The 14339-nt window shown below is 44.7% G+C and overlaps 2 protein-coding genes across 2 annotated transcripts in view; both read left to right on the forward strand.

Moving 5' to 3' along the window:
• Snoo (Sno oncogene) overlaps positions 1–14339 on the forward strand; it is a 250063-nt gene that overhangs the window by 57936 nt on the left and 177788 nt on the right. The gene's annotated exons all lie outside the window — the stretch shown is intronic.
• LOC140226069 (uncharacterized) overlaps positions 1–14339 on the forward strand; it is a 149909-nt gene that overhangs the window by 24964 nt on the left and 110606 nt on the right. The window contains exon 4 of the mRNA XM_072306524.1: positions 11351–11385. Within this exon, the coding sequence (XP_072162625.1) occupies positions 11351–11385 (35 nt within the window). The remainder of the gene's footprint in view (positions 1–11350; positions 11386–14339) is intronic.

The following is a 14339-nucleotide window of genomic DNA, read 5'->3' on the forward strand; positions in this document are numbered from 1 at the left end:
TCTCGGGTGCCCTTAAACGTACCTAATTTTCGCCCCCTCCCTCACCCCCTGCCTGACAGGGGAGTGCCTCATGAGCGGCTGAACAATGCTGATTTTTTCCTGGGAGATATTAATTTCTAAATCGTCTTCTTCGTCATCTTCTTTTTCCTCGTTTCTTTTATTTTTCTCTGTGCTGTATTTACTTTATAAATTTTGTCAGTATTAACGGTGCACGGAATAACCAATGACCACAGTCAGTCTTGAAAAATGTCACAAATCGAAAGTTTCTGACAATGGACCATAGGAATACAAACGGAATGCAGTAATAATGATTTTATCTCCAACTATTTTTTTACACGGATATCCCCCACCCCTAAAAAATATTAAAAATAGGAGATTTCAAATAAAACTTTATCTTATTTTAGAGGCTTTTCTGCCCTGTCGAAGAAGAACGCTGCCCAAGCCACTGGGCGTCGCCAAATTTCCTCCGATTTAAAACAAATTTGCTTGAGAATTTTTTATTATTTGTCCACCAATTTTGCAAAAAACTTTTACTGTTATCTATTGTACCTTATCTGTCCAAGGGAAGTAATATTACTTTTCATTATAAATGAAAATTTATCGTTGAGATTTGGCAACGTCGGAATTTTCATACGGCGTTTCTCCTCAGCACAGCAGCATGCGGGAGGCTTTGTCAACCGGGAGCGACCGTGATCGGAAGAAGGCGTAACATCCAATTTTCTCCGAGGAAAGGGGTGGAAAGCAGCCCCCTTTCTCCAGACGGGGCTCGGTGCGGGGTGTGCGTCAACTTTTAGCGCGCGATTAAATTCCTCGTTGCGACCGCACTCCCGCGATAAAAACTTGGCCCGGCTTATTTTCTTATTTATCTCCAGGCTGAATTTTATGGCCGCCTTCCATTCCCTGGCTGGTTGCCGAACTGTACTCCAACTCCACCAAAAATAAATAAAATTTAAGCTCTCTCAGAAAATGCCCAACTAAACCTGTGCCTATTCGTAGTCGTTCCTCGTACCAGTGGCGTGGCGTGTTTGGGATCCACCTTTTAAACCTATGGAATAGGATCGATAAACAGGGTGTTTGCAACGGACACACCGTAAGTATCGATTCTTTATAGTTTCAAGTGGGGAAATATCTATTATCGATCATTGCTGCTTCATACCGCATGTGAAATTGGACGGAAAGGAATTACGTACAAATGAATCAAATAAAAAGAGACTTCGCTTACATAAAAGCTTTTGCTTCATAAATCCTACAGATTCAATTTTTGCACATTTTAAGAAAGAAAAGAAGAAGAAAAATAGTCTAGTAAAGAAAATTTAATGAGTTAAAAAAAGCCTAAAGTAGCTCCAAACTCACCTAAATATTAGTCAGGATCGTATTGTCTGTACTCATGCTGTTGATACGTAGAGATCTTTTTTCTCCTTTCTCTCTTTGCTATCCATGAAGTGAAATAAATTCTGAATCCTTTCCGAAGAAAAGTCGAAAGTTAACCAAAAAGTACTGCCACCGCTGCTGGGAAGCAAGCGAGTTCAATCATCCAGGCCGAAACAAACCTGGTCATTTTCATTTTAGAGACAAATCAGATTGATGGACTGCAGAAATTGCATTTATGGCCACTACGTAAGTATCGATCAAAAGCGTCAATAAATTATTGTTCTCATGAAAGAATGAGAACGATGAAATTCCTGAGTTATTGGATAGGAATGTATCATGTGGCTAGGCAGCTAAAACGATTTTCAGCTTCATATTGTCTAGCTTAAGCTCCAGCACATATATTTCGTCACCGGGAACTTGAATCTTACGATCCGTCCCGGAATTTTTTTTCGAATTTCCCCGACGACTTCAACTTGGCAGCGGCGGGCGCGTACGGCTTTGGCCCGAGCCCATTCCAGTCCTCCCTCTAATTGCATCACTCGTTTTTCCCGAATTTATTTACGCACACATACGCGCGTATGCACGCTCACATGCACGCAGGCCCACGGCGAAATGTTTACGACGGGCACCGACATTATCCCTACAAGCTTGAATCCGTCCGCGCCGACCAAGTTCTGCATCCCATCCGAGCTTTCCCCCTCCTCCCCCTTTTTTTGAGCCGAGCTCCTTTCTTCGGGAAGTTTCCCTAATTTCTTATTTTTCTCGCGATCCCCTCCGCGACGACGAACATCCCCCCTCCGCCCCCGCCCCAATTGCTACCACCCCCGCGACGCCCCCCACGGGTTTTCCCGGAACACGCCGCCTGTCACGTTTCGCGGCGTCAACTTCAACCGCGACCCGAACGGATCTTATCATTCTATTCCCCTCCTCTTATCATTCTTATCTTCATCGTCCTTCCTTTATCCGGGCGAGAGACGGCACGAGCAGCGTTCAGCGAAAAGGAGCCGACTTTTATGACGTAGAATAACGGAGATACGCGTATTTATTTGGAGCTAGAATATTTAAAGTGGCGTGTTAGTCAGAGATTTTATTAAATCCAGGATCCCATTTTATCAAGTACAAATATATCATTCATGTCACTCGTGAATATGTATTCACACAAAACTCTCAGCAACCGGCAAGACACAGGGAATTGGAAATAGTAACCCCAAATTACAGGTAATTTTGCAACTTTTCAGTAGCGTTAGGTCGAATCAATATCGAAAAATGTGACTTTATTTATGAAACTGAACCTCTCTTCAGTTCAATAGTATTCCAAAGCTCAATTTTGCATACCCGAACCTTGGTATAAACCTTGATATGAATCTTGAAACAGTCCAGCTGTAGGAACCGACACTACCGACAGCCCTAACCTTCTGATTCAGGCGACTTTGAGCTCCGAATGCTTAGTTCATCATCCCAAACTCATTTTTCGGAATGTCTCAACGCCTTTCCTTTTTTGCCCTTTTTGCCCAAACCAGAAATCTGTAAGAGGTGACACCTCCAAGAAGCCAATGGCGAATCGTGAATATCGACTATCGATATTATCCATTTGAAACTATGGTGAAGAATCGATTATTAAGGTATACCCTGAAAATCGATCCATTCCCACAGGTTTAATTTGCAGATTCTTCGCAAACCACAACACGCCACCGCTCCGGGAAGCCGACGTTGCCTCACCGACAGAGCGCGCGGCGAGCGAGTAACAATAATTAATGGCTCCTAGTTTAATTAGGAACTTTAAATGTGGCAGAGCGAAGTCGTCAAGGGAGCGTTTTGCGATGAACGACTCGTAATGCGCGTCGCCTGCCAAAAAGTTGGGAATTACCGTAACTTGGCGAAATAAAACATTGTTAAATTTACGGTTCATTTCCCAACAGCCCGCGTGCCGCTTGCCGCGCCCCGGGCCCGGGTTCGAGGACTATAAATAGAATTTGTCGCGGGATTGCGGGACCCGGGATGCCGCCCGCGCGCTCTGACGGCCCGAGCAAGAACCACGCAACCCCGTCAAAGCTCCCCGCGCCGAAAGGCGGTTTCGGTTTAGCGGGAGCGCTCGCAAACAATGTATGTGTGAGTTATGGGTACCTGTTTCAACTAGGTGTAATTAATGGGGGCTGAACCCGCGCGCGCGGAGTCATACGCGGGAAAAAGTGCGCCGCAGGTGATTAATCGGTCGAGCGCGTAATTGTCGCTCCGCCGCGCCGGCCGGCCGGCTCGGCGACTCAGTTTCGCTAAAAATACCGCCAACTACCTTATCTCCGATCTGAGCTGGCGAAAGTGAAGCTCCGCGCCTTTCCGTACCCGCCTACGTCTAATTACGCGTCAAAACGGACAACATTTTGCCACGAGGATCCGGAATTCTTGGCTCACTCTGGAAACGGCATACAGGGTACTCCGAAAATCCGGCACCAAACATTGGGGATCTTGCCCTTTTTCAGTAAGATTTACCTAAAATTTTAGCGGACCCCAACATTCGTCTCTTTCCACCCAGAGCCCTCACGAAATTTCAACTCTCCATCACAATTGGTCCGTTTGTCTCGGTGTTGGAATGTTGGATCATCCTGCAGTATGCGCCGACAGTTCCTCCGTGCAAGGTGCTTGTACGGATGAGACGGAAATAGTTACTATGTAAGCCGCTTGAATCAAGCAGAAACCTGGTCCAAGCGATTTTATTCCCAGTTAAAGAGGAAATTTTCTTGACCGAAAATTCTAGTCATTTTTTTTTTCAGTTTTTGTGCAGATATTCAAGGTTGATTGTGAGATCATATTGCGCGCGCTTGATGCGTCCATGTCTCTCATGCTTGGTTCTTCGCTGCGATTGCCAAATCGGGGTTAGGAATCCGACTCGTCGTTTCTTCAGGTGAACGCAACTACTTTTCAACGTCCGGAAGGGTACATTCCTGAATATCTTTTATAATGGGAAACTGTTGGATGATTCTAACTGAAAATTTCACAAAATTTTCCTCTGCTATTATCAAAAAACCATCAAGATTTTGAATACTAATCGCTGAGTCATACTCTCGCGAAAAATCGAACTGTTTAAGTGAGTTTTGCAACCTCGGAACGAAGTTAAGTTCCTTGGTCTGTGGAGCGAACGGACTCGTCGATCCTCGAGATCGAGGTCTGCACTGAAAAAAAAGTAGTTAGCGTTGAGAACTAATTTGGTAAGTTCTCGCCAAGTAGAATCAAAATTAGGCTTCAGAACTAATTTATTGTACTGAAGCACCAATCAATTCGCTTCATACGCTGACTTCACTTTACTAGAGCGCGAACCAGAATTGGAAAACAGCACTAGCTGTAAAATTAGCGCTGTGGTAAGACAAATTCACCTTCGGGTCAAACTAATTCGCCCTCAACGCTAACTGCCACATTGTCCGTTACATTTATTTAGTTTCAAAAAAGTGGCGTCGGTACAACAGCCTCAATCGCGTCAGCTCGTGAAAATCAATTAAAATGTGAAATTTCGGGCTCGTTTGACAATGTAAATACTCCCGGTATGATTTATAGTGTCCTCTCTTTCTTGAAAACGTTCGAAAGCAACATAAATAAACCTGTTAAGGTTAGAAATCGTCTGTTCGATTCAAAACGTAAACAAGCATGATATTCGTTGGAGTCGTCAATCTTCTGTATTAAATTGCGATTAAAGCGTTCCGCGTTCAGTTTATATTTTACGAAAACCTGTGAACTTACTGCTTACTTCTATAGTTCGTGTTCTCCCGTAATTTCAAAAGGCCAGGTTGGCCTAGTGGTTAGCGCGTCTGACTCTAGGTCAATAGGTCCCGGGTTCGAATCCCGGTGGTGGCGACAAATTTTCATGGAACTGACGAGTGGATCTGTAAGCAGAATTCGCTCGGCCTTAATCCGTAAAAATTTGTAAGCCCGAGCATGGATGTCTACCAAATTCCCTGATGTCTTCGGACAGTAAATAGTGCCTATAGATGGCTGTAGATTCCTAAAGGAATAGAAGCCACTAAACTCTCAATAAAAAAAAGTTTTGAGGTTAGGTTGACCCAACCCTACCGAATGCGAATTAGAGTAGCGGAATTAGTTTCCAGCACTAATAGTGGTTAGTGTACAGAAACCAAAAATCATGTGTGTCCAAATCACACAATTTGAGTTAGTGTATAGAAATAATTTTTAGTCATCTGACGCTAACTCATTTTTTTCAGTGTGTCCGCCGCACCGCGGCGCACAGTGGATCGAGTCAATTAGAGAAGTCGGACATGAAATTTTCGACTAAAACTGCAATTTCTCATGTTTACATCGCCACATTTTAAACTTTGAGGGGTGCTTCTTGAAGAAAATTTCACGAAAAAACCAATGGAGCCACTTTTAGAACTTCAAAGTTTTGGAGTAACGGAGTTTTAAGCTTTTAAAGTTTCCCGATTTTGTCCGGCCTCTCCCACCGACCGTGCGCCGCGCCGCGCGCCTTCCTTTCTCTCGAAAAATTCCACACTTATTTACGAGTTATAATTAAGCCATCAGAATAAATTATGAGGGATTGTTTCGGATATAGCCCGTCTCCGTCTCTCTCCGTGCGCGCGCGAACTGCTCCTTGCGCAACTTCCGCGGCCCGGCTCTCCAGCTCTGACCTGGAGGAGCCTTAAATTATGTACGACGACGCCAACCAACTGTGGCAGTTGACGATTTTCCTACATTATTTAAAAGTTCCGTTTTTTAAAGAGCCTGAGGAGGACAGCTACTCCCCCCCACCCGCACCCCTCGCGTCGTGCCCAGAAACAAGGAGAGATCAGAGATAAACAGAGATCCCGAGATATAGAGAGACCCGAGATGTACTGAGACCCGAGATGTAGAGAGACCCGAGATGTAGAGAGACCCGAGGTGTAGAGAGACCCGAGGTATAGAGAGACCCAAGCAGTGTTCGAAACTCACCTTCGAGTTTTAGGAGCCATGTGGCGCATCATGCCCGATTTTTAGGCGCCATTGAAGATTTTTTAGATTTTTCATAATTGAATTTTTGCCTATGTATTACGGCGCATTTAGTGAAAAGTTAGACGCAAGATGTTTTCGTAACAGAACTAGTAAGTAGCTGTAACTTGGGGAAGACAAAAGCACTAAGGATGCAATCGTGAAGAATAGAAAAAGCTTTCACTTGTAGTGCTGAAAATTTCGAATAATCACCCAATATGAAAAGTCAGATTTTTAGGGGGCTACTTTTAGGGGCCACGTTGGCGCAGAGCCTTCAATTTTTAGGCGCCACGGCAGATTTTTTAGGCATTTGGCGCGTTGGCGCCTGTGAGTTTCAAACACTGGTATAGAGAGACCCCAGTATGAAGTGCCGGATTTTCCTTTTTACCCGGTGGCGTTTTTCCCGACGACACTGTGCGACAGGTTGCCTACCTTCGGTATTAACGGCGTGGGACGAGTCTGAGATCCAGTCCCTCATGATATTAATTATGCATCGACTGCCTCCTTCCGCACAGCTGTTGTGCGGGATGCGCAGCTCGTCGTTTCGCTGACGCAAGGGCTGAACTTCATTTTCACGTTGGTTTCGAATAGAGTAAAGTTAAGTGAGTGGCAGGGCTCATCTTAAATTGGTGTTGCGCTCTCAGTTCAGCAGAGCGACGAATTTCCTCTCTTCCGCGACACTCCTCCCTCCCACGACTCAATATGCCACTGTGCAGGAGTAATAATTTCGCTTTTCTTTCCATTCCCTCTACCCTCGGCATGGGAGATATTACACCAAGGAATCCGTGATCAAATTATTGCTTCAACGGTTAGCGTGTCAGAGTCCTGTCGCATGGTTATCGTAATTCATCGCAGCTTCTCTTGACAAGCTGGGAAAAGGATCAACTTCAAATTTTAAACGCATGGCTCCTGCGAAAAATTAATGAATTAATTCAATTTTTACAAGAATATGACAGTGCCATTTCTTATTTTCGTACAAATTTTTGCTGGTTTTTACGTGTAAGAGGGAAAACCACTGAGTTCCTGGTGGTAATTTCCAACAATGTCCTGATATACATACTTTTTGCGGGTGGAAATTTTGCAATTTTGAAAACATAGTTACAAACTTTACCGGAGTTTTTCATCTTCGACGTGGTGACCATTTTCGACCGTACTTGGCACCCGTCGAGCTACGTTGCCTGATCTTCCGAAAAATCTGATCAGCCATCTAACTTGGATGCGTAGGTCTCGGGAGACTGACAACGGGGCCCTAGGGACGCCAGACGTCAAACTGTCTGAAAATACCAAGCCTGTAGCTAGACAAACAAGTCCGTCAATAACGCCTTTCCTCCTCGTCGGCTTGGCCCGGTAGCCAACGGAAACGCTCTGTTAATTAACGAAAGACACCGGCTCAAATTGGCATTGCTGCTCTCAAAATTTTCGGCCTCATCCTAAAATCCACCTCAGCGTCAGTGGCGTGGCGTCCTTTGCGATGGATCGATTTATCTGCCATTTACACCTATGGAGAAGGATCGATTAACAGGGTGTTCGCAGCGAACACCTTAATAATCGATTCTTAACCAATGTATTTCGGTAAAACATCATTTCATAAAGAACTTAGGACTATGTTTCTATTTCAATTTTCTGAAGATTATTCTCCGGAGTTTATTCTAGTAACCTTAATTTTTCCTTCCCAAATAATACATTTTCCTCAGAGTCATCAGATTTCCTCATACTTCATCAATTTTTTTTTTCCCCTTTTGGAAGGCATCTCGGCATAGCTAAATCCAAAGAGTCTTTTACCGTTGAAGCCTTGCAGTTTGATGTTTCTTACCATATCCTCAGTGTCACTACCACCTTCAAAAATGAGCCTTATATTGCAGACTCTAATTGTACGCCCTCACAATTTTTATGGTTCAACCGGAATTAGTACTGGTCAAAAATCGAATTCCTTTAAAAAGAAATCATACAAGCCTAATCTCGGTAGCCCATGTCGAAGCTCGCGTTTATTCAGCCCCCCCCCCCCCCCCCGGCGTCATTTTCAAAAATCAGTTCCCTTAGCGTCCCGCGGAAAGTGGTCCTTTCACGGTATTTCGCTGTCACATAAGAGCGCAAATAGAGTGAAAACGGTAATACAATCAAAAAGGGCCAAGGGTGGGATCACGGGATGAGCCGTATCAATAAGTCGAACTCCCAAGCGGAAACGCCGGATGACTACGAAATCCCCGCTCCGTGGCAAGAAAGACGTAAGTCCACCCGGGTTTGAGGAGTGAGTTAGGTGCTTTTAGCGGAGGAGCGACGAAAATAGGCCGCCCCGCGACCGAATCGACAACCGGAGCCCCGATCAATCATGCACTAGACGAACGCCCGATGAAAGAGCGTAATGGATGGAAGGGGGATGGGGGCAGGGAAAAAACGCCTAATTCATTCAAAAGCGGAAGGGAGGGGGAGCCGGCGCAATGGCGCGGCGGCAGTTTCGTATTACCTGCTACTTACTTGCGGTCTGCTTAATAACTCCCCTAAACGTCTCGGCTCCTTCTGACTCGTGTAATTTTTGATATGAAGTCCCTCTGACAGCTCAATGTTCCTTACTGTTTAACTTAAATAACTATATTTCATCCCTCCCGAGCTCCGCCGTTTGCTCTCCTTTGTTTCCCGAATTCTCATGATTTTTTAAAAGCTCTTTGTGCGTCCCGCTACAACTTCCGTAATTCCTCTCGACTCGCGATTATCGCCGATACCGGATTATCACTCAAAGTGATCCCTTCCGTATTTTGATACCTGACCCACTTAAGTTACAACTGAAACCACTTACTGCTCCGTCGGGGCTTTTTCGGTGTCGGTGACGTGTATTATGTAAGCGGAGCATTTCGGCCGCGATATTCGTACTCCGTTTCGCAAGGCCCTGTCTCCGGCAAAAAGTGGTCATCTTGTTGTTATTTCGATCCAAGCACATGCAGACTCGGGATTTTGACTCCTCACACCGATGCCGCTCTATGGATGGTCTCAATATTTACATTATTCCATAAATTGTTCTTATTGTTCTATGAATATCATCGAACAAAAATTTCGATCAGTTTGCGACAGGTAAATGAACAAAAGATGTTTATATTTAGCATTATCATAAAATCTTAGCCTTTTTTTTATCTATCATAGATAACGAAACGCTCTCTTAACTCGAAACAACGCGAACAACAATGGAGGAATATACGAAGTTGGGTTCGAACCCAACATGCAACTATTTTAACTCGGGCGTGAGCCGGGTTGCATACGCTAGATTTTGCGGGCGAAATCTGAGACCTGTCCACAGCTTTCGCGATAGGATGCAGGTACAACTAGTGTTTGCCTCCAGCGTGCCGTCTATTTTGGTCACTTTTTTGGACGCACCTGTCGCACAGGTCACTAACGCGATATTGACAAACTGAGACGACACCAAGGGGAATTGAAAATCTCGAAGTGATATATAGTGCCAAGTGCATTTCTTGATGAGCCGATTTGACTCCTTATATTTCCATCACTCGGATTTTTTGGGGCAAAACAGACTGACGATGTCTGATCGCAAAAATTCTTCGCAAAACTTTATTCCCAATTTTCGGAAGCGGGCAGCAACGTCGCACGTCGCATCCGGCGAATCTCACCATTCATCACCCGCTGTCGAGCGACGAAAACAAATCGTAGAGCGAACGCGACGTCAACACACATCGACGCTAGACGCGACGCGAAGCACACAAGTCTGGCGGACGGCGACGCGGCAGGCCCAGTCTGATGACGTCAGCGAGGGGGGCGGAGGGGGGCAATGACAGACAGACGTCCGCCCGAGGTCAAAGCAGGTGTAAAATTTCCTCATCGCCGTGCTAATCGCACTTGTAAACTTGTGTTGTAGAGACCAGAATGAGACTCGTTTCTGTCTGCACCGCATTACAGTTCTGCCCCATATTCCCCTTGAATCGTCCACATTCAACCCCCCTTTCCCTTACTAGTTTTTCGACAAATTGCCACAAATTTCTATACTGTAGATTTCACTCTGCTCTCACATCACTCCGGTTGGCAGGGACCAAAGTAGGCTGCAGGATTAAACAGGGCCGGATTCATCTACTTGCCGCCCATGGGTCGCCTGTATTTTGCCGCCCCCTTCCCACTCGTTTTGAAACTCGATAAAAACCATCAAGTGAACGGGCCAGCGGGGGAGGGGTGCATAAGACGCATTTACTCGTGTTGAACACATTTTTTGGGAAAGCCCTGTCAATACTACAAGCAAAAGTTCACGGAACTTTGCGCGAAAGTAAAGTTTCGTAAACCTATCTCTGTGTGGACAAGGCCTTCCATGTTTGGCGCAAAGCGTGAAGTATTCAGACAGTCTTGCAGGCGCTATGCCTTTCACGCCGACCGCTGATGAACGCACTGTGTTGGACGCAATGCGTGAAGTATTCACGCAGTCTTGTAGGCGCTATGCGTTTCACGCTGATCGCAATGACCGCACTGTGTTTGATGCAATGCGAGAAGTATTCGTGCGGTCTTGTAGGCGCTAATATGTGTTACATGCCGATCGCCGCGCCGAGGGCTTCTCCTTTTCATCTCAAGTCCTCGGCATCATTTCTCTCTAAGTCGCGCTGTTCCAGGCCAAATTGCATGTTTGCTTTCTCTCTTAACTCGACTAATTGAAGGGACTGTCTCTTGGATCACTAAGAAACGACAAAATCAGACATTACTATACTCTCAGTAAATGAGATATTTTGTCGCCTTTTCTCGTTTGGAATTTTTTTGTCTAAATCCGATTTTTTTTATACCTTCACTTAAAAAAATTGCAAATTTTTGCCGCCCCTTGGATTTGCCGCCATGGGCCGTGGCCCATGTGGCCACCCCCTTAATCCGGCCCTGGGATTAAAAGCACTGCGGATTTCAGGCCAAGATTTTGAAAAACGCACCCCACGATGAAGAATCATTCATTGGTGAAAGGATTGATGCATTATTATTAGAACGAAGATGCTGTATTTCTAAATTTAATCGGATGTTTTTGTATTGTTTGTTGCAGGTGAGAAGTCTAAATCGAGTTTTCTGTGCACTAAAGTAAGCTGAGTAATTTTTGTAGATTTTTTCCTTCCTAGTGCTACTCATTGTAAAGAAACGCATGAACTGTTAGGCCACCTTTATATATGATCGATCTCATTTGACACTTTGGTGAGGAATTTTCTCAATGGCATATCGTTCTTCGCGATTAGTCGATTGATCTGTCGTTTAAACCTATGAAGAAGGATCGATATCTCAATGAACTTTGTAATGATCGATTCTTTACGATAGTTTTCAATTGGCGAATATCGAAAGCTGGTGATTCACGCCTTGCCGCTAGATTTTCTATGATCTATTTTTGCCTAAAATTTAATCTGATAGCCTCAGCAGCACTTCCCAACTCATTGTCAGACATTCAGACGCTTCGTTGACAATTTTATCATCCAGGGAGCTCATTGTCTCCGCCTTGTAGCTCCAGTCTGTCTAGCGTCGCATTTTGCAAGATTCGCATGCATTTGCATTTCCGGCCATTCTGTTTGATCGGAAACTCGAATTTCACCTCGAGTTACTAATAATAAGTATGATCCGAAACTGATGAGCTGCTCAGAAAAATATCAGTCGGACTGTCGGTGAAAATGTGCGATTTCGGGAAAACTCGCGGAAATTTGAATAATGCCAAAAATATATATTAAGCCTGTTCAAACCGTCCAAGACAATGGTAGTTTTTTTTTGTATTTTTCTGCAAATTGTGAATATGAGCGGCTATTGTTTCCACCATATAGGTCAGGGTGGTCTTTCATGTCGCAGTTATTTTAGAAAATGTGCAAAAATAACAATTGCCAGCAAACCATTTTTCAAATTGGTGATTCTCGGTTTTAAAGTTTGCAATTTCACTCGGTTTTTTTTACACACAGTTCCCCCAAGAATAAAATAAATTTTGTTAAAGAAATGTTCAAGGAATCATCACTCAGGTCGTAATCATTTTCCGCCAGGCTTCTTAATTCATCAGTGTTCCTTCCCTGCCGTGTGTTATTCAAAGTGTCAAAAACGTGCAACAGCTAAGCCGAAGCACGGATATTGAGGTTTCCATACTTTAATCCCACAGCGAATGTTATGGTAACGTTAGTGCGCAATTTGACCATTTGACTCACTTATTTAGACTTGAGTTTAGGAGCTGGAGGTTTGAATTCACACGTCGAGAAACATAAAATATCTTGGTCAGGAGGAGATCTCAGTGATTTTCGTGAAATTTTAATACAAAAAGTATATATCAGAATGCTCGAATTCGTATCTTTTCTTGTTTGCCATTGTTTAGACAGTTTTGCAACCTTGGGATTAAGTTACGCTCTTTGGTGTGGGAATGACATCAGCAGGCCGCGATACTAAGGCGAGGAGTGGAGCAGTGGCGTGGTGTGCTTTGCGATATATCGATTGATCTGCCATTTAAACCTATGCAAAAGGATCGATGTCTCAATGAACTTTGTCATAATCGATACCTTACCATAGCTGCATATAGGGGAATATCGATAATAATCGATCATTCACGCCTCGTCACCGGATTGGAGAACTGAAGAGGCCCAAACGTCAAAGCTCAAATTAAAAGCTCATTCCTCGTCGATCATTTTCGGCCAGCTGGCGGTTTACGCTTCGTCGCCTCGCTGACGCAAGGGCGTATCTCAGCCTCCAAGTGAGCCCTGTTTTACACGTAAACCCATGCTCTCTGTGGCTCATACGGAAATCGAGATGCACCCCGCTCTTATGTCAGAGGAGCGACGAGTTGAGTGACCGCCTCCGGGCGCCCAGTCGCAAACGAAACTCGGATTTCTTTGATGAAGTTCCCCCGTCGCTGGCGAATGCCGATTCGAGTGACTGATCGCACGTGACCCAGATTCACGTCCATTCCGCTACATACAAATTCGATTTCAGCCGTTTCAGATTAGCGCCCGCTACGCGAGACAACAGTGTGTACGAATGGACGTAATTCTGCACAACAGAACTATGTGCATTATGACGTGAGTCCTGCTATGCATGTACTCTTATGGGTCTCTAGGCTCATGTCTTATTGCACTTATTGTTAGTTCTGTTTGGTAGAAATACGTCCAAGTAAGAGGCTCGTGAAGAGTGTTTCAAACTCCGGAGCGAAAAGTGTATTCGCAACATCACCTTTTCTTTCAAAACATTTCATGAGAAAGTGTGCGCACGTCCCGGGGTTGCCACAGTCAGGGAAAATCGGGAAATGTCAGGAAATTTTAAAAAGTCAGGGAGAACCTGGAAATGTCAGGAGAAATGACGAAAATGTCAGGGAAAAATAAATTGTCTAGTCACCTTTATTCGCTGTGTAGAATGGGTTTGACATGTTTTCGAACAACACACGTTGCCTGAAAACTATTTCTAATTATGTCATTTTAACCATCTGGCATGTCTTCAATTGGACGTATTTCTGCCAAACGGAACTATGCGCATTATGACGTGAGCCCTGTTATGCATATATTCTTATAGGTCTCATGGCTCATGTCTTAATGCACATAGTTCCGTTTGGCAGAAATACGTCCACTTGTCAGAGAGTTTGACCAAAATGTGTTAGGTAAATCAGGGAAATGACAGGAAATTTAATTTTCTAAATTCTGCGGCAACCCTGATGACTCCTTTCAAATTAAGTATTTTTATCCGGAGAATTCCGACGATCCCTTTGAATGCTCGCTCTCTCCTTCAAACGGCAGATCAGAGGTGTAGAAAGTTTCGAAACTTCGACTGTTTCCCGGGATCCAGCGATTTGCCTCGCAGCCGAACTTGCAATTTTATTGCAAACGACCGAACGTTCGTACGGCGTTCTTCCGAATCAACAGAGGAGAATCGGCCCGGACGAACGAAGGAGGCAACGGTACCACGGCGCCTGGGCCTGCACCACGTTACCGCGGTCGCCGCGCCGGCGCACGCGCAATGCACCGGATACCATTGTAAAAATCTCGTTCTGCAGGTGCGATGCGATGCGCCGCTAATTAAATAACAGCCGC

The sequence above is a fragment of the Bemisia tabaci genome, chromosome 1 (genome assembly GCF_918797505.1).
Source record: "Bemisia tabaci chromosome 1, PGI_BMITA_v3".
NCBI classification, from domain to species: Eukaryota; Metazoa; Arthropoda; class Insecta; order Hemiptera; family Aleyrodidae; genus Bemisia; species Bemisia tabaci.